The sequence below is a fragment of the Nesoenas mayeri genome (assembly GCF_963082525.1).
Source record: "Nesoenas mayeri genome assembly, chromosome: 3".
In the NCBI taxonomy this organism is placed as follows: Eukaryota; Metazoa; Chordata; class Aves; order Columbiformes; family Columbidae; genus Nesoenas; species Nesoenas mayeri.
Window position 1 is genome coordinate 26,037,028 of NC_137544.1, and position 27,770 is coordinate 26,064,797.

The 27,770-nt window shown below is 37.9% G+C and overlaps 1 protein-coding gene across 1 annotated transcript in view; it reads right to left on the bottom strand.

The window, feature by feature from the left end:
* HMGCLL1 (3-hydroxy-3-methylglutaryl-CoA lyase like 1) overlaps positions 1–27,770 on the bottom strand; it is a gene marked incomplete at both ends in the record, with an annotated part of 82,316 nt that overhangs the window by 41,565 nt on the left and 12,981 nt on the right. The window contains 4 exons of the mRNA XM_080342549.1: positions 7,185–7,333; positions 9,083–9,178; positions 14,689–14,796; positions 15,773–15,850. Coding sequence (XP_080198675.1) covers positions 7,185–7,333; positions 9,083–9,178; positions 14,689–14,796; positions 15,773–15,850 — 431 coding nt within the window. The remainder of the gene's footprint in view (positions 1–7,184; positions 7,334–9,082; positions 9,179–14,688; positions 14,797–15,772; positions 15,851–27,770) is intronic.

The following is a 27,770-nucleotide window of genomic DNA, read 5'->3' on the forward strand; positions in this document are numbered from 1 at the left end:
TTTCTAACACTGAGCCTCTGAACATTTGCATACACATTCACATTTGCACATGCAAATAGTCCAAATGGCCTCAAAAGGGCCGTTGTGGCATGAAAATTTCTCAGGACTGTGACATAAATACAGCTTTTAATTGCTCGTCATGCAGAAGTGTGTTTTAGTAGAGGAAAAAAAATACAGCCTTTCAGATCTTATATTCCCAGTTTATTTTTGTTAGGACTAACACAGTCCTATATAGAGCTGAATGTTGCAGAGGGAGAGAGTTTGACTTTATTTCACTGTCATGGGACACAGAGTAGGTAATAAAGTACCATTTGTGGAAAAGGAACATATACAATTCCTTACTTCCTCACTGTTCTGTTGTACTAATTGCAATTTATTTGTGTTTTTTTTTAAATTTTGGAACACATTAACTTGGAAGAATCCAGCTTAATCAGAATTTACTTAACATTTTGTCATATGTACATTAAAAATACATTTAAATTAAACCACAATCCAAGTCACTACTTGCAATTAGCATTTGCTACAGCTTTTCATCAATCCTGGCTGTTAAGCTTCACATTTATTCACTGAAAAGATGTGATATTTTTAACAGTACGTGGATTATGCATTAAAAGATGCAGTTCTAAAAACAGCAGTATTTTGTGTAATTGCACATGCAAAATACACGTATTAGTAATTAGCTGACCATACAGTTTATAACTGATTTGGCTCAGCATCTTCACAGAATGTGTCCCAGATGTTATTGTAAGGTTTTTATGCATGTACAAAAAAACAAAAATAAAACCCCCTTTATGACGCTAATACATAGTCTAACTTCTAAGGCCATATGCAAGATTTCAGTTCTTCATAAATATTTGAACTGATTTTGTAAACATTTAGAAAACTGTGTACTGTGCTACAGATTTTAAGCATGACAGCTGACAACATAAATTTTCTGGATGATGATGGAGTCAATGTTAGTGCAGCTGTAGCAACAGTAAGACATGCAAAAGCTTAAAGTTTAGTTTCAACTGTTCAAGTGCATTTTTCATAAGATTCAAGGATTGCCAATGATTTATGCTCACTACGTAAATTCTAAATTGCCAGGAAAAATAGGAAATAAAATTTGAACCTCTTAAAATTATTTTTGGAAGTATTTTTCAACTTCACAAATAAGGAGTTAGGGCAAGGTACTAAATTATCCATCTCCTGCAAATAAATAACACTTTAAACAATAATAGTGCTTTAGAAAGGAAACAATTTCTGTATTGAAATTAATGTAAATACAATTTATGCGTATTAATACTTTCATTACCTAAATAATTCCAGTAAAATATTTAGCCTATGAAATTTCTATTAGAAGCCAAAATGTGTAGTCCTGGGAGCTTGTCTAAGCAAAGGTGATAGGTTTTGGACATGGTTCTTTAGAAGCAGACAATCTCTAAAACGGTGATTCTCAGTGCACAAATCTTTCTCCATATAGCGCACAGCTTTATTGCGTGTTACCTTGCAGCACAAAACCTATTAATATTTCTTATATCTATGGTAACTTACATAAACTACAAGGTGCTAATCCTTAGCCTGCACACAGGTAGGATGTAATTCATCTGTTCTAACTTCTGAAATCAAAGATAATCATCTGCAGCCTATGCCCTAGATAGGCCATCTATAGGATGACTAACATAGGATAGGACCAAAGCTCCTTTGCAGCCAAAAGGATGGATCATATGGAGAGTCATTCATCTTATCCTAAGGCAGGTTGCTTTAAAAAGCAATATGATAAATCATAACCTGAAGGCTCCCTACTTCCCTCTGATAACTACAGGCACATTTAGGATTATAAGCTCAGACTTGTTGTGTGGTCATGCTTGGCTTTGCCTCAGATTACAATTGCTGTAAACAAGATATAACTATTTTCAGTAAATAGAAGCCACACAACAAAATAAAACCTGAAACTAATGTTCTCATTGAAATTAAACAGCAACCAGTCAAACCAAGAGCATCAATTCTAAATACTGAATATCAACTGATGAATCATGTAACATCCCATCTTTTTGTTTCCAAATGCTGTGTTTCAGGTCATTTAACAGAAACTCCCAAATTTCAATTTCAGAAACCATCAGTTTCTGCCCCTGCTTGACTGTCTATGTGATACTTACAGATCTGGATATAAAGCATAAAGAACAACTTGCCACAACACCTTGACTGCCTCAGCATTTAGAGAATTTTGCATGGAACTGGGATACAAAAATGGCATTTATTTTATCTGTCACTAAAAGCCACTTCTTTAGTATCAGCAAAATACAAGATCATAAATCTCAGGCTTTGATAGCTACTTCCTTTTTTATTGTTTTATTTCCAGGAAAAAGTCACCTTGACTGTACTCAATGTTTCTATGAAATCTCTGTTTAAGTTTTAATTTCTGATCCCCTTTTCCACACCAGTTTTGACTAAGGAAGAAAAGCACTGTGTTTTTATCATTCATTTATATAATTGGATTCTTTGATAACAGCTGGTTTTATAAGACACCTGTGCGGACAGTGATACCTGGGAAAGGTTTATCTAGCTGGCGCAAAAGGATGCTGGGACAGGAATTAGCAGGGCTCATTTGGAGAGCTTTAAACTAGATATGAAGGGGGATGCGGTTGTAGCTGGGCTTGCATCAGTGGGCGAGCACTCTAGAATTGATGAAGACTGGGAGGCCTCCCATACCCCTAGGGTGAAGTCAGTGTGCTCAGCTCGCTCTCAGAAATGCCTGTACACCAATGCACGCAGTATGGGGAATAAGTAGGAGGAGTTAGAAACCTGTGTTCGGGCAGGAGATTATGATCTGGTGGCAATTACAGAGACATGGTGGAACAGCTCACATGACCGAAATGTGGTCATGGATGGCTATGTCCTGTTCAGAAAAGACTGGCCAGCCAGGCGTGGTGGTGGAGTTGCTCTTTACATGAGAGAGCAACTACAATGTGTTGAGTACTGTCCAGGCACGGATGAGGAGCGAGCTGAGAGTCTAAGGGTGAGAATTAAGGGGCAGGCTGGCAGGGGTGATACTGTTGTGGGTGTCTGTTACAGGCCACCAGATCAGGGTGAGGAAGTTGATGAGGCCTCTACAGGCAGCTGAGAGCAGCCTCACAGTCACAGGCCCTGGTTGTTGTGGGGGATTTTAACTTCCCTGATGTTTGCTGGAAGGACTACTCGGGCAGCCACAGTCCAGGAGGTTCCTCCAGTGCCTTGATGATAACTTTCTGATGCAAATGGTGGATGAGCCGACTAGAAGAGGTGCACTGCTGGACCTCATCCTCACTAACAAGGAGGGTCTGGCTGAAGCAGTAAAGGTTGAGAGTTGCAGCAACCATGAAATGGTGGAACTCAGCATCTCGTGTGGCAGGAACAGAATAGCAAGCAGAATTGCAACCCTGGACTTCAGCAGGGCAAACTTTGGCCTTTTCAAACAATTGCTAGGGGAAATCCCATGGGCAAGGCTGCTTGAAGGTAAAGGGGCCCAAGATAGTTGGTTAGTGTTCAGGGACTGCTTCTACCAAGCTCAAGATCAGAGCATCCCGACACGTAGGAAGTCAAGGGAGGGAGCCAGGAGACCTGCGTGGTTAAACAGGGAACTGCTGGGTAAGCTCAGGTGGAAGAGGAGAGTTTATAGATCATGGAAGGAGGGGCTGGGCACCTGGGGAGAATATCAGGCTGTTGTCAGAGGATGTAGGGAGGCAACTAGGAAAGCTAAGGCCTTCTTAGAATTAAACCTGGTGAGAGGGGTCAAGGACAACAGAAAGAGATTTTCAAATACATGGCAGATAAAACTAACACCAGAGGCCATGTAGGCCCACTGATGAACAAGGTGGGTGCCCTGGTGACAGAAGATACAGAGAAGGCAGAGTTACTGAATGCTGCCTTTGTCTCTGTCTACTCTGCCAGAAGCTGTCCTGAGGAACCTCTTACCCCTGAGGCCCCAGAGGGAAGTCAGGACAATGGAGGAGTCTGCCTTGGTTGATGAGGACTGGGTTAGGAAGCAATTAGGCAATCTGGACATCCATAAATCCATGGGTCCAGATGGGATGCACCCACAGGTGTTGAGGGAGCTGGCTGAGGTCATTGCTGGACCGCTCTCCATCATCTTTGCCAAGTCTTGGGAAATGGGAGAGGTGCCTGAGGACTGGAGGAAAGCAAATGTCACTCCAGTTTTCAAAAAGGGCAAGGAGGAGGACCTGGGTAACTACAGATCAGTCAGCCTCACCTCCATCCCTGGGAAAGTGATGGAACAACTTATCCTTGGTGCCGCCTCAAGGCATATCAAGGATAAGAGGGTCATTAGGGGCAGTCAACATGGCTTCACCAAGAAGAAGTTGTGCTTGATCAACCTCATTGCCTTTTATGGAGACAACTACAATAACGAGGTAGATAGATGATGGCAGAGCTGTAGATGTGGTCTACCTTGACTTCAGTAAAGCATTCAACACAGTCTCCCACAGCATCCTCATAGCTAAACTGAAGAAGTGTGGTTTGGATGATCAGGTAGTGAGGTGGACTGCGAACTGGCTGAAGAAAAGAAGCCAGAGAGTCGTGGTCAATGAGGCGGAGTCCAGTTGGAGGCCTGTATCTAGTGGAGTGCCTCAAGAGTTACTATTGGGGCTGGTATTATTCAATATATTCATCAATGACTTGGATGAGGGAACAGAGTGTACTATCAGCAAGTTTGCTGATGACACCAAGATGGGAGGAGTAGCTGACATGCCAGAAGGCTGTGCTGCCATCCAGTGAGACCTGGACAGGCTGGAGAGCTGGGCAGGGAAAAATTTAATGAAATATAACAAGGGCAAGTGTAGAGTCCTGCATCTGGGTAGGAATAACCCCAGGTTCCAGTATAGGTTGGGGAATGACCTATTAGAGAGCAGTGTAGGGGAAAGGGACCTGGGGGTCCTGGTGAACAGCAGGATGACCATGAGCCAGCACTGTGCCCTTGTGGCCAGGAAGGCCAATGGCATCCTGGGGTGTATTAGAAGGGGGGTGGTTAGTAGGTCGAGAGAGGTTCTCCTTCCCCTCTACTATGCCCTGGTGAGACCACACCTGGAATATTGTGTCCAGTTCTGAGCCCCTTAGTTCCAGAAGGACAGGGAACTGCTGGAGAGAGTCCAGCGCAGAGCCACGAAGATGATTAAGGGAGTGGAGCATCTCCCTTATGAAGAAAGGCTGAGGGAGCTGGGTCTCTTTAGTTTGGAGAAGAAGAGGCTAAGGGGGGACCTTATTAATGTCTATAAGTATATAAAAGGTGAGTGCCATGAGGATGAAGCCAGGCTCTTCTTGGTGGCAAACAATGATAGGACAAGGGGTAATGGGATCAAGCTGGAACATAAGAGGTTCCGCTTAAATTTAGAATCACACAGAATCACACAGAATCGACTGGGTTGGAAAAGACCTCAGAGATCATCAAGTCCAACCCTTGGTCCAACTCTAGTCTGTTTACTAGATCATGGCACTAAGTGCCATGTCCAATCTCAGTTTAAAAACCTCCAGGGATGGCAAGTCCACCACCTCCCTGGGCAGGCCATTCCAATGCCTCACCACTCTCTCTGTAAAGAATTTCTTTCTAATATCCAGCCTAAATTTCCCGTGGCAGAGTTTAAGCCCATGCCCCCTTGTCCTATTGCTTACTGCCTGGGAGAAGAGACTAATCGAAACTTCTCAGTGAGGGTGACGGAGCACTGGAACAGGCTGCCCAGGGGGTTGTGGAGTCTCCTTCTCTGGAGACATTCAAACCTGGACATGTTCCTGTGTGACCTCATCTAGGTGTTCCTGCTCTGGCAGGGGGATTGGACTAGATGATCTTTTGAGGTCCCTTCCAATCCCTGACATTCTCGGATTCTGTGATTCAATTCAATGTAAAACTCCTCAAGTCTTCTAAATGTACTGCAGTGTTTGGGAACTAATGAACTACTTCCACTGAAGTCCTAATGAATTCCCTGTAATAGTGCAGGCTTTTGTTGGGTGTTAGTACCAGAGGAAATTATGGTTTAGTCTTCTAGAATTAAGTTGGAAATGATGGTCTGCTTCCATAATCTTCCCCCTCATAAGCAGCTGAAATGTTGTAAACAGATTTATTTACTTCCTGGATTTGCCATTCAAAACTGATGTTTCTTCTTTATGGGCATTTTTCCACTTGTTAACTGATTTAAAGTTTAAAGTCCACCTTTAAGAGCTTTGTTCAACTGCTGAGACCTACCACTTTAAAAAAGTCCTTCTGAATTTTGCATTTCTGTGTTCATGCTCCTCCTACTGTTTTTCTGGTCCTCAGAACTCTACTCAACAGAAGACAGTACACTGGAGCTTAAAAGAAAGTACTGAGGTAGATGGACATTAAACAATCCTTTTATAAAAATTATTTTTGAGCAATCATTCTGTCTCAGTGCTTCCTACACATTTCTATTTATCTCATTTCTCTTCATCTCTGTATTGCTGCTTTTTCTGTTTGCTTCATTACGTGGTTCTTGATACCCTTCTCTTTGTATCTTTGCATTCACAAGGACCTTCACAAATAAGCTTAGATAAGTAGCTCTGGTGTAATGGAAAAGAAAGCGGATATGAAAAACAAAGGCTGTTGAAAGCCTACCATTTAAGATTATTTCAAGTTTAAAAGAAGTTACTCTAGAGAAAGATAAATACTGGACAATGCCAGTTTCATGCACTGGAGACTCTAAACACTTAAATGCCTGGAATTTTCAGCATAACTAAAATCGAGAATATGGTTTTTCTTAGAAGTATATTTGTTCTATCACTTCTATACCATGATTCTACCACGTATGAAGTTATATATTATGAATACTACAATAAAATAAAAGTATGCAGTATTTTTAAGGTGCAAGCAACAGTGTTATGAGTTCTCAGTAGCACAAAATAAATTTTATTCTGTATTTGTATAATAAAATTGATACGTTTATACACACAGCTCATTTCTTTTTCCACTTCCAGAGAAAACTAGTTACCATTAGCAGTTAGAAAACATAGAGCAAAATTACTAAATATATTCAATCTTAAAACAAGCAAACAAACAAACAAACAAAACCCCACACCACAATAAAGATTATTATTTCATCTAAAATGTAACAAATTTGAACTATAGTTTTCTACTGGTACAAAATAACTCCTGTAATAGTAACTCCAATTATTCTGTATTACTTAAGAAATTTTATATTTACCCACGCACTGGAATATTCATATTCCTTGCAGATTTAGCGACTTCTTCAAATTTTTCTATGCTTTCTTCAATTGAACAATTAATATTCATTTTGCTAAAAGATTCAGAAGCTGCACCAAATACTGAGACTTCTGTAGCCCCTGCTGCAATCTGAAAAACACATTTCAATAAAACAGAATCATAACACTACATTAAAATTTTAGAGTGAACATTTAATTCTGTATGACATTTTAGAATATTAAAGTACATTGTAAGACTATAATCCACATCTAAAATAGAAGTTTCATTCCTTTTTTTTTTTTAATCTATTGCATAAAAACGCACTGAGTCAAACTTCATTCATTATTGTGTATTTCCTTTCTTTTCTTCAGATTTTTAAAGTAATATATGATAAAGGCATTAAGATGTAAGAAATCATACGAAGCAATTATGAAAATAACAATGATTGATACTTATATTCATTTTCCAGAAACAGAAAAGATCATATAACAGCTCTGAAACATCCATCCTCTGTACAAAGCCTGTTCCTCATGAACGCCAGGGAGTCACTCTCCTGCTTTAGGAAAGCTCTGTGTCTGCATGTGCCTAGAGCAGCAACAATAACCAACAGCTCTAGCATCAAGGGCTCCATTGGTCTCGGTGTCACAGTCAGTACAGATAATATGGAAAACGTGTATGTGAGAGTCCGCTGAGAAAAAGTCTCAGTGCAAATACCAGTCTAGAAAATGTATTAATGTGGTGGCTTCACTGAAGGGGCAATTAGTCTGAGCTTGTCCTCAGTACCTCAGTATTCAGTGAATCAAACAACATGAGGCAAACTAGAATGCTGAAAGCCAAATGATAGGAGAAGAAAAATTTAAGCTTGGGAGAATAGGTAATTAATTAATTCTCACTCTCCAATAAGAATAATATCCATGTTCTATGAAAAAGAATGGAGCTTTTCCCTTTACTCTGTGCTTCTGCAGGATGATGTCTATGCTTCAGCAACCCTTATAGGAACAAATAACCTTTCAAATAGAGGGAAGAAAAAAAAAATAGCAGCAAGCAAGAACTCAGCAATCACCTACAATTATTTTTGCATTGTTTTCCTTTCATTATATCACTAAATACAGTATAGAGATACAGCAGATTTAATTCAACTCGTACAAGCTACCTTGCAGAGAAACTTGTGGCAGTATACATCTGACTATTGATAGTTAACTCGCCTATGTACAGGATTCTGTTTTCACAGATTTCATATGCAATATAGAAACGGAATGATAGACTACAGCACAAATGTCCATATAAGGCTTGTCCTATATCAAGACAAAAGAACAGAAGTATGAAATTCTTTCAGAAAACAAAAAAATGTAAAGATTTGACTTTCAGTGTGTATGTTTTAAGAAGACTGAACTGCTCCACTTTTACACTTCCAGACATTTCAGGTCTATAATTTTGAATATTTATTTTGCATGAACAGAAACAATTTAAACTTTCAAACTCTACCAACATGAAATGCAGAATTTAAGAAATCTAATATGTTGTTACAAAGCATTTTCATTTAAATGACTCTTTCCCCATTCTTCTTCTCTACTTTCCAATAAGAAGGCACTCTTCAGAAACTCTTCTAGGGCTCACAAGTCAAACGTGAACGAACTGTCTTTATACACAAGCATCATTTACAGGTACTTGCCAAGACTGTTTGATTAATACTTCCATTAAACTATGACTATATAGAGCTTAACATCACTCTGTGAATTTGCCCATTTTTCACAATGACAACTGAAAGTTTTTAATTTAAAAAACTATCCTAGTTCTAACAGAGTAGGTTATATGATGTTAAATAATTTGTGGTACTGTACTGAAAGAGTGTGAAACATGAAAGAGGTAATTGTGGACATCTTCTCTGAAGGCACTTACAGCAGAATGAAAACCTCGAAGATTAGGCGTGAGAACAGGATATTGGACTCCAGGATGCCACTCAATGCCCCTCATTACTTCTTTGTGATCTGCCATCTAAAATATATGAATAATTTGTATTGATCAGCAGTTATTTTCTGATTTTATATAGCTAAGCAGGAACTAGCTTAGACTATGGTTTTGCCTTCATTAGGGACACAGTTCCTATAAAAAGCAGAACAACAAAGGGGTTGAACTGATGTTGTACAAACACTCTTTTCTTTTATTTCTTCACTTTTGAGTATTTGAGTAGCAAGCTTTCCAGTTCTATATGAATATAGAATTGGGGCTGAGATTTGTATGGTGTTTAGTTTTGTGTGTATCTGTAAAAACATAATTTGTATCACAAATTGATAAAATTGTGATCATACTGATCATCAACTGTTATTGCAACTTTAAACTTAATTCGGTGGTCTCAATAAGTAGAATTAACAGAATAACTGACATTTTAAAACCATCCAAATCTCGAAAACTTCAGCATTCTGATAAATGTGACTTCACAATCTTAAGCATAAATGAATCTGCATTACTCCACACTGTAATCAGCATATTTGAAAAGACTAATCACAAGTCTATCCTTAAACAAACAGCAAAATCCAGTTCTCTGCATAATGTAACATTTTAATGTACTTAGAATTTTCTTCCAAAAGAAGAAAATAGTATTTTAGTACAGCAAAGGTCAAAGACCATAACTTTATTCAAGCATTTGTTTTCTGTAGTCTCCCCTCACAAAAGAAACTCTGCCTTTCCAGGATATTTTTACACTTTTCTCACTCAAGATTAAATATACCCCATGTACTAATCAAGAAGATGAATCAAAGACTTAGTCACGTAATAACCTCTAGATTATTGAGACAAGCATATTTGCTTGAAAGAAGTGGAGGAAAAATGAATTTGGTTTTTAATGGTGTGCATGCCTGAAAACAATACAGTTACTAAAACATACTCCTCATATTTCATGTCTTACAGACTTTGAGTTTAAAAAAATGAGTATTGTATTTTAAATGGTTTTTAAATCAGGTCTCACAAAAGCAAATCTTCCAAGCAAACGATATTCAATTGGATTTCTGATCCTTTCTACACTGATAATAGGTCATCTATGGAGTAGCGTATGAAAAGATATATGAACTATAAAGCTTTCACTACGCCTTATTTTCAACAGATACTTTATTGATAGCTTTGCAGTATCATAATTCTAAATACCTGATATTAAATTATACCAGATAATTAAGTGACAATACTACTGGCAACCTGGAATCTTCCTGTTACTGGTTTCCTACTACAAAAATGAATGGATTAAAAATATCAGAAAAATGCATGTATGCCTCCTCAAATGTAAACCAACTATGTACCTGTAAGGAAGTGGATACATGGTGTGAAAAGTGTCTTATAGCCAGACCAAACTCATTTCTTACCAGAAAACATGTGATGGCACAAAGCAAATTTTTCAAATTGCTTCTACATAAATTAAATCAACGTGACCACCTAACATACCTGATAACCTCACAAAAACCCATTTGGTAACGCCTTGGTTTCTTAAGAACCCTAACTTAATATAAATAGTATCTACACTTCTCAGGGCAAGGACGAATATTTGAAATTATATGATTAATTAAACAGCAAATGCGGAACTAATTCCATTCATTGAAATTATATCCTGACTTAAAATATACCAGAAAATCAAAATGACACCTTTTAAACCAGTATAAAGCTGCAAGATCCAAACAATATTATATGTATTACATTTGTCTCGTTACTATTTTTCCTGTAAGTAAAATCCCATTTTAACACATACTGCATGCTGTGAGAGTTTAAATTGTAATAAAATATTTCTTTTCCAAATTTCTTTAAAAGTAAGCTTTCTAATGGTAGGTATTTATAATTTTGGGCTGTTTAGGTTATAGGTGTGGGATCCTGTTTTATATGGCACCTCACTACTGTGGAACTTTCTCTTACAGCTTTTTCAGTAAAAAAATCTCTGCCAAAAAAAACAGTGGATGGGAAACCATAAAAGAGCTTTAAAATACTAAAAAAAGAAATAAGTGAATGAGTGATCTAAACATAACTGTGAATTCTATTCCCATGACCTATGAAAAGAGAAAGGACTAAAGAAAAGGCAAAGTCAAGACTGCACTCCTTATCAAAACAACACAATCTTATCTTATAAGTAAAAAAAAAAAAAAAAAAAAAACAACTTAAGCCATTAAAATAAAGTATTCAGACATGAAGACATGAATTTAAGATAAGAAAGGATTGTTCATTTTCTTCAAAACTGAGAAACTTGTGCTAAATTTGGTATCCCTAATGGATTACAGGAAAAGGAAATAACTAAACAAGAAAGGAAGAAATCCACCTTTGCTGTAGACTTTTCCTTCTAATGTTTAAAAACCTACATTATTCTCTGTTGCTGTTACTGTCAAAGTTTAATGGCATTTCGAAAAACTTAGCTTAGTCACTTTTAATGGACACAATATCATTGCCCCTGCATTGACACCAAAGAAATTCTGCATTCTCGCTGTTCTCTTCCCCTTTCTCGTTATCCTTCCTTTAGACCTTCCCTGGTGATCCCACAAACACTGAAATAAATCAAAGGAGTCCCTCAGAGTGCTGTTAAATTTGTTCTGCTAACTCATGAATAAGAAAAAGTGTGATCATACTACATTATTCTCACAGGAAAGCCTGGAATACAGTCCAGGCCCAGGATGCATTCTCAGTTTAAAATAGACAAATTTTATATATATTTTGACAGAAGATGTGAAAAAAACAATGTTAAAAAATGGAAGTATTTTCTCAAATGAACTAATTCCGTGTTTTACTTTGTAAATAACTTGTGTGGTCCTTATTAAACATATAAGTACTAAAATGGTTCTGTGCAAATAAGTGCATAATTTCTTAAAAATGAGTTTAAATTATATAGAAGAGTATTTCCTTACTTGCTGGAAATAATAATGTTTGTACAAACAGGAGCTACATAGTATATTTCAGGACTCAGTCTGAACTTGCAGTGTTAAATCCCACATGAAAACCTGGCACTCCTAATGCCAATGTAGTTTTGGTGCTGACTTCAGAAAGACTAGGATTTCTGCTGAATTGTACCCAATGTAAAAATTAATATTGGAAAAATAATGAGCAAATTATTACAATTCATCAAAACTGAATATGGCTGCTGATAGAGTGCTAGATCTGCAAAATAACTAATGTGCCTGACCACTACTACACATATGAAAGTCCCAAATTTAGATCTTCCAAACACACTTCCAAATGTGGAAAATGAAATTTTATTTCGTTAAAAAGAAAAAAAGAAGGGTATGCTACCATTCATTTTTACATCAATGACTGTTAGTTCTCAGAAGAGTATAAAAGAGGCAGGAACAACATTAAATTATATTAATGATGTGTTACTATCCCAATTCTTTACTTAAAACTGAATGTTTACATAAATAAAGAGAAAAATCAAATGCACTAATACTTTCTTTGCCTCCATTCCACAGTACAACTTTAACAGTGATTGTAAAGAATTTTCTCTGCATTATTAACTGCAAAAAGTCACTGCCCCTTTGTGAGCAAACTCAACATCAGGACAGAATCTGCAACATCTCTCCTTTACTAGAAACTTTCAACATGTAAGCCTGTGTTTATTTGTATGTGTGTTTCTGTTTTTATGTTAGTGTTTGGAAAAGGAGGACTGTATGGTGAATAGATACACAGAAATGTACCAAGTGCAGCAGACATTCAAAAATGGTGTTTGGCTTCAGGGAACAGTCAAGTTTCCATGACAGTCCACACAACCCCCAGATCTGGGGGAGTCTGCTCCCCCTGCTTGGTGCTAGGGAGCACTCCTGAGATGTTTACCCAGTTTGCACTAGCCCTGTGCATGTAGGTTTTTCTGCCCTGATTATAGGTCTCTGAATTGGGAGACTTCCACAATAAGTCTCCTCCATTCCCCAGAAATCAGCTCCACTGCTGTTCATCTGGATACTCAAACTCAGTACTTTGCATCCTGACTACTTCATATAGAATCATAGAATCATTTTGGTTGGAAAAGACCTTTAAGATCATTGGGTCGAATTATTAACCTAACACCACTAAACTATGGCCCTAAGAACCTCAACTACACATCTTCCAAATCCCTCCAGGTATGGTGACTCCACCACTTCCCTGGGCAGCCTGTTCCAATGCCTGACAACCCTTTCCATGAAGAAATTTTTGCTAATATCCAATCTACACCTCCTCTGGTGCAACTTGAGGCCATTTCCTCTTTTCCTATCACTTGCTGCTTTACAGAAGAGACCAACACCCACTTGGCTACAACCTCCATTCAGGTAGTTGTAGACAGCGATAAGGTCTCCCCTCAGCCTCTTTTACTCCAGGCTAAACAGCCCCAGTTCCCTCAAATGCTCCTCTTTAGACATTTCACCAGCTTCATTCTCAAATCTTCATCATTATTTCTACACTCAGTATCCTGTATCCCAGTTGCCCTTTACTCATGTTGTTGATCCATCATCCCCACACCTCTTATCCCTATTCAGCATCCCGTGACTAGTTCTCTTACTTCCTATTTACTGCTGTCCCTTGCACATACACACACATACAAATTCCTACTCTTGTGCTGTAAGGGGCAAATTTGGAATCACCTGCTAAATTATTTATGTTTGGAGAGCAATGACAATATTTAAGATTTCTCACACCCTAAGTAGTAATCATGGCAAACTGTACTCCTAGCATCTCTGTTGATCAGGGCCTGGAGTGCTCCTCTCCTAAGTGTTCAGGTGCTTGCACTCACAGCCAGTTCATTGATAAGAAGACAGAAACCTGAGAAGCCCCAATCAGCCTTGGAGCTCACTAATAAAAGCTGGAAAGTGGATCAGCACAGCCACCCCAAATCAGCTCTGTAAAGAAGTCCTAACATTGCCTACTCTCCCTTTTCACTCAACGTCACAGCAGAAGTTGATTCACAGCAACTTTGAAGCTGAGATACTCTCATGCTTCCTCCCTGACTGAAAAATGGTGCAGCTGGACAGAAGAAGTCAAGCTGGTGCTTGGCCATGGACCTTACTGACTGGATCCTGACTATATCTCCCAGACTTGAATTCCTGACTTAACCTGGGACCTGCCACATCACTGCAGACTCCCCTGAGTATGACTGCTCTTGGTTGCCCAGGTTACCCTCTGCTCTCATGGGCTATTGGACTGCCCTTTGGTCAACAAGACTACAAACTCTGCTCCCCTTGTTATCAAGCTCACCTTCTAGTTCACCTTCCCTTCAGGAGCAACCTGCTCTTTCTGCTGATGACTTAGGAATCAAACCAGCTTTCTGCACAGCTTGCCAGCTTTTCTTCAGTTTTGACCACTTTTTAATAATTATCCCAACTTCAGCTGACCTGAATAAAAGCATTAAACTTGAAAATTGAATAAATGGTGTCTGACAACAGCATCTGATTTTACAAACAAACATTATCTCTGTTTCCTTTTCTTGTACAATTATACAGGCTATATTACTGTAAAACTCCACTGCATCGAATGGCATTTAAATTGAAAGAGTTCTGAATTGTGATGATTTTACATACCTGAGGCACCCATTTGGATGAAACAAAACTGGTCACTTCTATTGCAGGCAGGCCTGTTTTGGAAAGCCGGTTGATTAACTCAATTTTGATGTCAGTTGGGACTATCACCTACGGACACGGAGACATACTACAGTAAAGTATTTCATGCAGTTAGAAATGTTTGCTCAGTACATAATCAATACTTTTTATTTTAATAATGAACTATACTTATACATTACACCATAACTATACTGCTTACTGACAGTATGAAGCTACTGCATAAGGAAAGCACTAGGCAGTATACATGATCCTACTCCTTTTTTTGTCTACCACAAAAGAATGAGGAAGTACTTCCATGTAACTGGTTATAGATCTGGTCTCACTAATTGTTGGTAACCAAACACCAACCTAGCAAAGCAGCAAGAAAGGAAATTATAACACAGAACACTCCTACTAGAGAAAAACGGGAGAAAAAAAAGCTCCCCAGCTGAGGCAGAGTAATTCCATTCTGGTAATACTACTAACACCTTTGAAGTCAGTAACAACAATATATGCAAGCTTATTCTCCTGTTTGCAGAAAGAGGTGACTGTTCTGATACACGTACACGATTTTATGTAGTCTCTTTCTATCTTCTTCCACGCTTCTTAAACCCTTCAGGTAAATAGTGTTATCAAAAGAGTAATATTTTTTTCCATTCCTGTTCAGTGGGATATATGACAAAACCTATTGTAGTATTCCTATCAAAGTAGTGCTTGTAGCACAAACACATATTGTGAAGATAGCTGGTGTTTCGTGGCATTTAACAATTATGTCATGACAGGATGTTCTTGACTGACAAGGCAAACTCCAGAAAAAGCAATGGTAGTTGAATAATAGAAAGGCTAGTTAACCAAGCATAGAAAGAAATAGAAAGAAAAACATCTGGCTAAATTGTAATATACTTTTATTCTAATATACACAACAGTTATTAATATCAAAAGAAATAAATCCATTTGTAGTACAAAACAGAGGAAACAAGATTAGAAGGATGTACACATCTTACACAACGAAAATAACACAGATATCCATGTCAAAACACATTAGAAAAAAAAGGCGAAAAATTACCTTTTCATTTTGTAATCCATCCCTTGGCCCAACTTCTACAATCTTTATGTACTCAGGCAGTCCAGATGCTTGAGACTCCTGAAATAAAAATCAATACTGAAACACAAAACAATGAAGGTCACCAAGATCACAGGTGATCATGGTACTGGGTATAAAGTCATATTGTTGACATTAAGTTTGCTCACGGCCTTCAGAAATCTGTGAGAACATGTTCAACACCTTGAGTTAGGGAATAAAAGCTAAAAGCAGAAGTTATCTGGATGCAAGTTCCACTGCTCCTTTGAGGCCACAAATGTTTATTATAAAAATGTACATAAAACCATAAATGAACATTGTGTTTTACAGAGTGAGAAATATTCACATTTCAAAAAGCTTCCCAGCGAACAATCCAGTCCTCCAAACTTCTGACTGTTCTCAATTTAACTGAACAGTTACTTCTTTGTAAAAGTCTGCAAGACTAGGCTGTAAATCTGAAAAGAACAGAGCGGTCAAGAAATGTTGAAGACATTATTAATGAAAGATGAAAGTAATTCCTCTGACTGAAGATGAAGGTTTTAAAGAAGGATTTAAAGGAGAACAAGGAAAGCCCTTGGTAGACAAGAAGATTTTTCCAGGTGTAAGAGCAGCTCTGGAAAGGCAGGAGGCTGATGGTAACAAGAGGGAAGGAAGGCAGCACTAAGGTCAAAGGGCTAAGGAGAGCATGGGGACTTGGAGGGGGAGAAAGGAGAAATAAGAGCAGAAAAGCAGGTGAAGGGAAATGAAACTTCCTTTTTTATTGTTTAGCTGCTCTATTATTGAATCAAGTTGACAGGTGTGGCAGTTAACATAGCCTGGGCCTTTAAGGCCTGAAACACTTCAGAGGAGTTGCTGAGACTGACCCCCAAAATCTGTCTTTAGAAGCACAACAAATGGCCAACCCAGGGCATGCTGCCCACGCCCAGAGGAGCAGACAGGAGGGATACAGGCAGCCTTGCCACGAGCTCTGGAGACACCCTATTTTCTGCATTTCACTGAACAGAAAACCCAGCCCTGTGTCCCTGTTCCAGTGTTGAAAGCCTTTGCTGGGATTAGTGGGAGTCACCTATGGGACAGTTGCAGCCACCACCTCCCAGGAGAATTAAACACCCTGGGAAGGAACGGACGGGACCCTCTGCCCAGGGGGGCAGCCAGAAGTCACTTCTGCTCTGTGTAACTATGGCCACTAATCTCACATCATCCATAACCAGATGAAAAACCGGTTTTTCATCCCTCCCTGGCCAGTAGCATCAGGGTTGTTTCAACTGAATGGCCACTAATTTCTCCTCATGGTAACAGAAAATGAGCACTCCTACAGCACCTTTGGTTTCTTCCTGCATTCTTGGTGCTTGTGGATTAAAGTGAATTCTCTGCAGCAACAGCCACAATACTAGCCAAAATACAATAAAAAATATTTCAGAGCATTTACTGTGTATTTATCTGAGCCCAGTAAAAAGAATGGGAGACAGCTGTATAGTATCTATTTGATCATGTGGAACATCTGGTAAGTTAAAACTCTGTCAGGCTGTGCTAAGCCCACACTCGCTGACAGTATAAACCTACTTAAATGTGAAGGTAAAACCTTCACATCTGCTGCATATTTTTCCTCTTTTTTTAAGTTATTTCACAAATATGGCATTGCTTCAGCACTACAGGCATAAATCTGAGTTATTTCATGATTATCAGATCCTTCTTGTTACAAGACAAATGCCACAGCTGTGCTAGAAGTAAAGCTGTGACTGGGGAAAAGAAAAAAAAAAAAAGGCTGAAATAGACTATATGAACCAAAGTTTAATTTAGAGCATGAAAAATGTCCATAACCTTGGTGGCAAAAATGTTCCATTTCTAGGCCAAAGCTTGTAAATCCTATTCAGTTCCTACTGTGGTCAAACTCGTGCTGAAACCAAAGAGCTGTACCTGTCTTTACAGAGCAGCTCACACAGCTTGAGCACATGCAGTGGCCATTCACGGAGCCATCCAGGTGTTGTCTGCAGCCCTTGGATTTCGTAGGGGACAGAAGTTTGGAATGGACATTGCAAAAGGCATTCAAGTATTGATTTTCACTCTCCGTCTGTCTTATTAGAGTTCTATAATCTCTCTAAGCCACAGTCCAGGTCTCTCATGCCCTGATTTTCTCTAGAGCCTTCCTGTCCACTAGTCAGTCTCAACTCCAGTTCAGTATTCTTGAAGACAGCACTGGGAATGGTGTACAGGGTGATTCTCACGAGGGCCATGCAGTGGACATTCAAGGCAGTACTGCAGACAAATCCTTACATTCTTTGAGCTGATGAACTAACAGCTTTGAGTAAACATCTTAGTTCTTAGTTCAGAAGAGTCTTGCTTTGCATTGAATTTCATCTGATTTCAACTATAGTACACTGATTGCTCCTGTCTTCAAGGTCACTCAGTTCCTCCTGTGTGGTATCCAGTGTGGTATGTGATAACATCTCCTGTCTTTCTGTCATCAGCAGATCTTACCACCTTGATACTTCCTGGTAAAAACATCTGGACTAACATGATTACCTTATTTTACCACAAAAATATATTACTAACTATTAATTAATAAACAATAATATAGTAATATCTTAAATAGTTATTAATATATTAATTGATTATTAAAGAGCAATAGATTAAAAAATATGTTAGTGCTATAGAAGAAACATATCTTTAAAAAAGACCTGAGGAACTCCCCCCAGTAATGTCTCTTTGGTCTAATAAATCTGCTTTCAACATTACCTCTTATTTTTCTCTCAGCCAGCTTCTTATTCATCTCACAAATCCTGTTCTGTTCATCCTTCTCTCCAACTTAACTAATAATTTCTCTCGTGCTGCATTCTTGAAGCTCAGATAACAAGCAAGTAAAACGGAGGCAGAATACTTATGTTCAGGTCTCTGTGTACCATTTATGCATTTTTCAGAGCATAATTACTGGGTAAACCTCAGAACCAAATCGGAAACCATATGAGTACATGTACCATTTCCTGCTAAGACTCCAGCATTCTTCCAAGCTGAAGCAGAGGAGGACAAAGGTACCTCTTCACCTTCAGGTCACCTGTCCTACAAATGAATACTTAGTAACTAACTGTTAGGACATTCTTCCTAGAAATTGAAGATACGTACTTGACAGTGTTCTTGGGAAGCAAAAAGAGATGCCCTGCTTTCTTGGGAAGTCTTCTGACCCCAGTGTCACACCTGCAGAATATTTGGACATCACTTGAAACAAAGCTGAGCAAGTCACTTGTGCTACCAGTCACGTTCTGTGCCAGGCTCAATGCAATCTGCATTCATTAGGCAAGCTTTAAACCCACAGAACAGACTAAAGTCTTAATGCAGAGTTGAAACACTTCTCCGTTTAATACCTGGATGGCAGGACTTGGGCTTCCTGAACTGAGAGATCAACTTCCCCAAACTCTAACTGGAGGGTTCCAAATGTGCACCATCCCCTTCAGTAAAAGGAAGAACCAACAATGAGACAAATTTAGAAAATTCTGACACCTTCAGTTATGATACTAAATGGCCTGCAGATAATAAATATTAAATAGAAATAGAAATAAATTAAAAAATGAAAAATAGTTTTTTTATCTTAAGATAATTAAAAAATGAACATTACATAAGTGTTTATATTAAACACTAAAAATGTCAGGTAAAGCATTTTATTTCAGAAAAAATATTTACTAACTTTTATTGTATGAGGTATTTTCATGTAATGAAGTATAGGTAGTAGTTATGGCATGTATTTAGAACTGACTGCATGGTAAATTATATAGTGGTTCTGTTAAAAAGTAATGACTACTAATGTACAATGTTTGAAATATCAGAACAGAAATAGTTGACATAAAAGACTAAGAGCCTGGAAAATTTGTTTTTTTCCATGTACCAAGCCTTTCCAAGGGAGAACAAAAACCACATAAAACCACCAAAAAATGCCTCCCTGAAAACAGAATGCAGCCAAAAAATCTTTTTTCTTTTTTTTGATAGAGAAAGGAAAACCATACCATTCAGCTTGAGACAATGAATGCCAAATTTCTGTATGGAAACATTTTCCTTGAGTTATAAATAGCTGAAAATTCAAGTTTGTTATAGAAAATCCTGGTAACCCTTAATTAGAGCAGTATAATCTTGTTCATATAACCATAAATGTAACCGAATTAAATAAACACACTTTTTAAAGCTCTGTCACTGTTTCAGGACTTCCAGTAAACTACTGAGGTTCATTTCAGTAAAGGTGCTGAGGTTCATTCACCCGTCTGATTTTCAGTTCATGCAGCTTCTTCATACAGGCACTAATAGCACTGGCAAATATTACACAGAGCTGCTCAAAAACAACTGAAAGAACACAAAAGTAAGGAAGAAGAATCTGGAGGTTCAAGTCTTTTCAACCTTTGTAACCAAGCAAAGATGAAGCTCTGCTTTCCTCTTCCACAAGGTGGTGTTCTGGCACAGAGGACAACTGAACAAAGGTAGGTGCATCTGTTACAAGGGAGAATTATTCAGGAGAGCAGTTTTAAACAAGGATCAGCAGGGAGGTGGCATCATAACTCCATACATATATCTGCAGTGACATGGACAACTGTCCAAAAACTGGGAGAAGGCTCTGAGCTAAATAATATGATTGCTGGAAGGAGAACAAAGAAAACAGTGGTCAACCTTCTGGGTACATAGATGTCTCTAAACTTTACAAGACACAGAGGAAATAAACACGAAGAAATTAAAATCTTAGAACATAATCAAATAATGATTGAAGTGGTATTGCAGAGAGCTGTTTATATAGTTCATACAACTGGAAGGCAGATATAAAAAATATTAATTCCCAAGTTAACTAGGGGGAAAATGGAGAAGATTCAACTGTGAGATATAAATAATATACACAGATATTCAGAAAATAGTGGGATACACCTGGTGAATATCCCTCAGTAAAGATAAACTGAGCATTCATCCTAGAACTTCTGCCATATGCTGCTGACTTGACCACAGGGAGAACAGTAGCCAGGAACAGGCCATGACTAGGGAAAAAAACACGATTCCTTGAGAAGATTACATTCAGTAAATTGTTCTTATTACATCATTGCATATTCATGACATGAATGATAACATAGAAAGACCACAAACAAAGCAGTTGCAAGTGCTTTAGACAACAGGACGGGAATTCAGAATTCCGTTGACATACTAAAGAAATAAATATGATGCATTTCAATAAAAGCAATACATAACACAACACTTAGGACTATCCTTATTGTATCTGATGCTGACTGACTAACTGAAATCATGCTTATTTCTCCATTTTAATAATTTGGATCACAAAAAAATATTTTTGTAAAACAGAAGATAGAGAGTATCTGATAAAACAGTTCTATAGAAAAGGACTGGGATAATGAAATGAATAACAAACTGAATATGAGTCAATAACATCATGCTCTCAAGAAAAAAATAAGTAAATCTAATCATAGGCTATAAACAGGGATGTCATAGCTAAAACAGTAGCTTGCCATTTAATGAGTAGAAATACTGTGTCTAGTTTTGGACTTCCTACTTCAAAAAAGATTTCAATCAACTGGAGATCATCCATAGGAGGGCAAAATATAAAATGCAAGTAAATAATTACAGAATTAAATCACTTAAATGCAGAATTAACTTATCTGGAATAAACCAAATAATCATTGAGGTCAGAAGGGACCTCTGGAAATCATCTAGTTCAACCATCCCTGCTCAGAGTAGGCTCAACTAAAGCAGGTTGCCAGTGTTCAGTTGGGTTTTGAGTATCTTCAAGGATGGAGACTCCTGGGCAATCTGTTCCAGTGTTGACCACCCTCACAGTAAAAAAAGACTTTTCTTATCTTTAAATGGAATCTATTGTACTTCAATTTGTGTCCATTGGCTCTTGTCCTGTCAGTGACTTTGTCTTCTTTATTCACCCCACTAGGTATTTGTACATACTGATAAGATCTCCCTGAGCCTTCTTTTCTCCAGGTTAAACACTATCAGCTCTCTCAGTTTCTCCTCATATGACAGATGCTCCAATTCACTAAGCATCTTGCTGGATCCAATCCAATCTATGTTTCTTGTATTCTGGGGATTAAACTTACAGGTATTACTTTAGTCCACTTCTTCATATTTAATTGGAATGTGCTTACAACTTTTATTAGAGGGTTTGTGTGAGCTCATGAGAGAGTGGTGATTTACATATGTCAGGAGATTATCTGAAGTGACTGAGAATTCACTGTAGGGGCTTCTATTGTAAAGTAAGAGATCTAACATTTCTACTGTCGTTTCCACTAATTATTAAATTCTAATATAATCTGCTGGTGCACTTATTACATTGTTGCAGGGCTGTTTACAATAAAATACAAGTCATTCATATGAAAACAGAAGATATACGATTTTAAAAACAGAGGAATTCAATGAAACTAGAAATGATTATGCTGCTGGAATGGTCAGTTGTTTGATCTAATCCTGTTTACAATGAGGATTTTAATGGTAAAGACAAAGGTCATAAAGTACAAATAATATTAACTAACAAATAAAAAGAAAAATAATAACTTTTATTTATAAATTAGAAATAATTATTTAGTAAAAATAATTTTATCTTGTAAGCAACATTCTGATGAATTGACAGTTCAAAAGGTAACAAATGACATTAACAGGGAAAGCTCCAGAAATTGTAAATAGTGTTGCTGTGTTAAGAATAATATTCTTAACAAAACCAGAAAATTCACATCACACTCTTAACTACACTATCCGTGGACATACAGATAGAAATTTTTAAAAGTAAACCACCACATATATATTACTATTCCTTTTGGAAATTCTTTAGAATAGCTTTAAAAATAGCTAGAGAGGATGAGGTTTAAGCAGGGTATTCAGCTCAAGGTTAAGAAAACTCAGCTCATTCCTGCTGTCTAACCATATGGACCTGGAGTTATTCAGGATGACAAGAGTTCTGGCCTCCAAATTCTGCTCAAAAAGAGCATGGGTCCCACTTCACTCAGTTACTGCATGTCTCATTTCAAAACAGTCAAGATCTCGATCCACTGCAAGGCATCTTAAACGGTGCTAGCCACATCTGTTAGGCAACTGAACTGAGCTTCTAAATGGTTGCCCCCCATGCAAGTGTCTAAAGACACACTGGATGTCTAAATACCTGTTGCAGCTCAAAGAGCTGTATTTAATATGGTTGATGGAGATAAAGAATAATTCAGGTCATCCCAAGGTTCACACCTAGTGGCTGATCTCAGTCACCAGGTTTGTATAACTGCTTGGGGACTGAATGCCACTCCAGAAGGAAATAGGTTTCTTGTACATTTTACAATGTACAGGATATGTTTACCCCCATACAGATGTCTTATATATCCTAGTTGTTTCAAATGGCACTAGGCATTAGGCAACTGAGTCCTTTCCTAGGTCTACACTGGCCATCATAGGAACTTCAGCTGCTGTAGATACCTATTTATGTCTTAATTCAGATGTCTTAATCCCAAGAAGAGACCTGCCTCAAATGAGCTATATGTTATCTAATGACATATCAAGAGAAATCAGAGGAACTTCTTTTGAGTTCCTCCAAGAGTTCTAAAGGTGATATACTATTTTCATCATTCTAAATTAAGTTTTCACTCTTTCTTGATAACATGATTCCCAATCCATCTGGCTGCCATGTTTCATCTTTGACTCTAAACTCTTCTTCACTGAAAAACTCAAATACAGATAAATACATAGGAAAGAGGAAGTAATGTTACCGGTTGTAGCAGATCATTTCAATCCAGAATATACCCTCAGCAACTGATACCTTGCATATCAATAATTTTCCAGGTATATGAAAGGCAACATGTAACACATGGGTATTTAGTCAGCATCAGTCCAATGAAGAGGATTCTAATTCCCGTTTCAGAGTATCTCTTTGGAGCAACTGGCATGATTTCTATTGTTCTGCCCAAGCTACACACTAGAAGCAATTCAGATAAACTGAATTCTTGCATCCTGTTTTCCCTTAACTCCTCTCTAAACAGAGCATTCACATTGATCCATACCTTGACTGACTTTACAGTTTGATCTCAGATCTCTTTTATTACCATGGACCTGCCTGATGGTCACTGGGCTGTGTGGCCAACCCTGATTACCATGACTGGACCAAATCCTGACCCTGACTCACTGACCTGTACTCCCAGCTCTAACCTTGAACGTCCCTTATCAGCACCAACTTGCCCGATGATCTGGACTCTTGCTTGAAGCTACCATCTCTAGGCCTCCCCTGCTTGCCTCACTTAGCTACTGAGGGACTGGGCCCTGACTGTGCCCTGCCAGCCCACTTACCACCATCAGCACCCCTTCCATAGGGAGCTGCTGGTCCTCACTGCTCCCTGACACCTGATCAGACAGAAATTTCTTATTATAGGGTTCACTGCAATATCTGATCCTTTCTCCCTGACATCCAGTTCAGCTACAAACTCCTTTGAGCATTTCTTTACCCCAAGTCATACATGATGGGAGTAAAATGCAGCCTATTTCTCCCTCTCTTTGCCACTTTCTACCCACTGTACCTAAAAAGAAAGTGTAGTAGTTCTTAACGGCTAACACTGTAAGTAGAAGCTTTATTGATGGAGGCCAGCAATATCACATGCTCCAGATTAGAGCAGCAGCAGTCATAAGCTATGTCTGAAAGTTACTGGTTTGTACATTAACCCTTTCTGATCCTGCTACACTATCTCCGTACCCATTGGAGGCTACAGCTATCAGATACTGTGAGTCATCCCAAAGAATAACGTCTTTCTCAAGCAACAAGCAAGGGTTTGACAAAAAAAAAAATACACCAAAATCCAACTAACAGTAAAAGAGCTCTGTCTGATATGCAAATACAACTACATTCATAAGAGAGAAAACTGAGGCATGATATGTAATTGTACCAAATCATTTATTGCACAGAGAATCACCGGAGGGCACTAAGTGTGCAAACCAGTTTCACAGTAGTGGATCTCCCAGGTCTTGGAAAAATGTAACAAGATGTGAAATAAGCAAATGAAATAAGCAACTCCTTTAGATATGAAAGCACTTTTCTTTCAGGCCAAACATAAACCAGCACATTTTCCAAAAGAGCTAGAGAGTTAATAAATCAATATAATCTCTGTCTGCAGGAGTTAACAGAGGGAATAAGAGAAGAAATTCATCACTTCTCAGACTATTTTCCTTTGTACTAGGGCAGAAGAGGTCAACGCTCGCATACTTTGTGTGAAACACCTGCTGAATATTGTTTTCTATGATGTGGAGTTTACCCTTTCACTTACAGTGGATGTGCTTAGCCACTCAAGAGATGCAAACAAAACCTGCAGCTCCCTCCAACAGACAATTTGCCTTGTATAACCAATTCAAGTGAATTCAGCTTGAACTATGAATACACATACACTGAAAGCCTGGCTTTTCCCATTTTGTTTAATTGAAAGGGTAGTTATATATTTGAATACTGTTTGGAGGTTCCTACTTTCATTTCTATCTTAAAAGCACAAGAGTAAGCTCTAATAATTTATTAATACATTTTTAAGTACATGAAAGGATGAAAGTTGTTTTCTGTTGTACCTTTCATATCACATCAAAGACTAAATTGACATTCACTCTTGGACTACTCACTTTCCCCTTTCGTGAGGAAGCGCTGGGATCAGAAGAAAGAAACAGGCTTAAAGATTCCTCATTGTTATTTTTTCACACTGTGCATTTGGAATGCATTCTGAAACTACCACTCTTAGTCAAACAAATGACATGGGTTACCATATTGATCTTGCAGCAATATTACCCTGTATTTCTTTATGACCTTCTCAGTTATTCATAAACTAGATTTTCTTCTTGATCTCTCCACTATTTGAAGAGAACACAGAATGTAACAGTATTTCTTCCAAGACTGAAGAGCTACACAGAACTACTACACTGAGCACATTTTTTCCAGCAGCAGCACATAAACTCATTAATTGCCAGCCTATATTCTTTAGCTTCAGTTCTGATTAAGTCTTTGCTTTGTAACTGTTCGTATACTGCTTTCAACTTCCAAAACTGTGCAAAGTGCAAGTACAGTGAAATGACAGAACACAACTTAACTGGTGGTTTTATCTCATGTACACAGTAAAGGCTATGCTGGACACAAAAAGAATAGAAGCTGTATTTCTCACTTCACACAATGATAAAGAGTGAAATCTATTAAGACCATGTATTCAAAATGTAAACATTCATGAAGACACATAATATCATTATTACCTAAAATACAATTACCTGTATTATTTCAAGCATTAGAAATAAATATTTAGGGGAAATATAGGCATAAAATATCAATATTCTAGATTATTAATTTACATATTTTATTGGTTTTGAATCTTATTGTTCTTCAAATATTTTTATATCTCTATTTAAACAAAGCTAGTGAAAGTATACTGGAAAATACATATAAAAATGTTTATGATGTGAAGACAGCTACAGACCCCCAGAAGACTTTCCCTTTAGTAAGCACAGGTAACAAATATAAACACTTGAACTGCATAAAGTTACTCATTTTAAATTGTGATCATCAATATCATGACAGTTCATGCTACTTTCTAAGGATACTGCCAAGGATAACAACTTAGGTCAGTAGAGAGTCACACAAACATTTCTGGTGGTTATGACTTAAAATTTGCCAAATGCAAGCTCCAGTGGATCAGAAAAATCCACAGGCAGATGCAGGCTACTGATACTGCTGTTCTGACAGACCTGTAGAAAGGAAGTCTCAAGAACTGGTGACTGAATGTCTGAGAGAAGGAGCAGGTAGTTCTAAGAGCAACTGCAAACCATATCCAATTCTCTGCCACAATGTTGGATGCTCTGAAAAAACGTAGTAGTGTTACAGGACAAATACTCAGAACTCAAGAATAAAATCAAGCCTGATGACTGTTTACAATTTTTGAAAACAAATAAATCCTTTATTTAATATTCATGACTGTATTTTACATAAAATCTGTGACAACCTGACAGAATGGACCAAATCTGCCAGATAAGTCTCCTGGATGAGTTCGAACTTTCTGAATTGTCACTGATGACTTGTCATTTTCTAAAAAACATTTGTTGCTGTTTTCAACAAATGTAAAGCATGTGGAATCGCAGAGGTTTGAGTACAAGTGTCAATTACAGCTAACAGTTCATGCAACCTAAAAGCAGACAGATGTGCTGTAGTCACAGATAATTTTGGATGACTTGCAAAATAATGATGAAGAGAATGTTTGACTAGAGTCAGGTGGTAGCAGAGGCATAGACAACCACAGTTAGATTTGTGTTACAATGGAATCATTAATAATAAATGGTACTAGAGGCCTCTGTTGTTTGTAAGAGGCCAACACAGTCAGTCACTTCAGCAAAAATTAAAAATGTATTTTCAGGACATGGTGTATGCATTACCTTTTGCTATTTCCCTAAATGCTTCCCTTGGCTAACAAGCAGCATTTCTCCATTAACCAAGTTGATTTGCAGCCAACTTACTTTCATCCATATCCTTATCTTGGTCAAAGCCTGGAAAAGCAATTATACTCTGCCATCTGGGCTGGATGAAAAGGATACAGAGAACTGAGATCAACAGCATACTGATGACACTGGAGCCAAAACCTCCCACACTTTCCTCTGCTATTATTTATGGTAATAGTATTATGGTGTGTATGGTGTTTTACAGGCAAGACTGAAGACAAAATTCCAGAAGGCAGAGAGAGTGGTGTTTTTCCACACACATTGAAAAAGCAGAGGTATGATCATCCTTACAAGACCAACATGTGAAAGTAATTTGCGCTTTATAATGCTTTGGGATATCAGTGGGGGGAAAAACGAATACATTGACAAGCCACCCCATCTACCCTATCAGATAAGTCTCTAAATACCTCATTGTCAGTGAAAGTGAATTATGCATAGATCTTGAAGAATGCAAGTTCTTAAGTTGGAAGTAAATCAACTATTCTCAATTATTATCGTCATCAAAATCACCTTCTGTGTC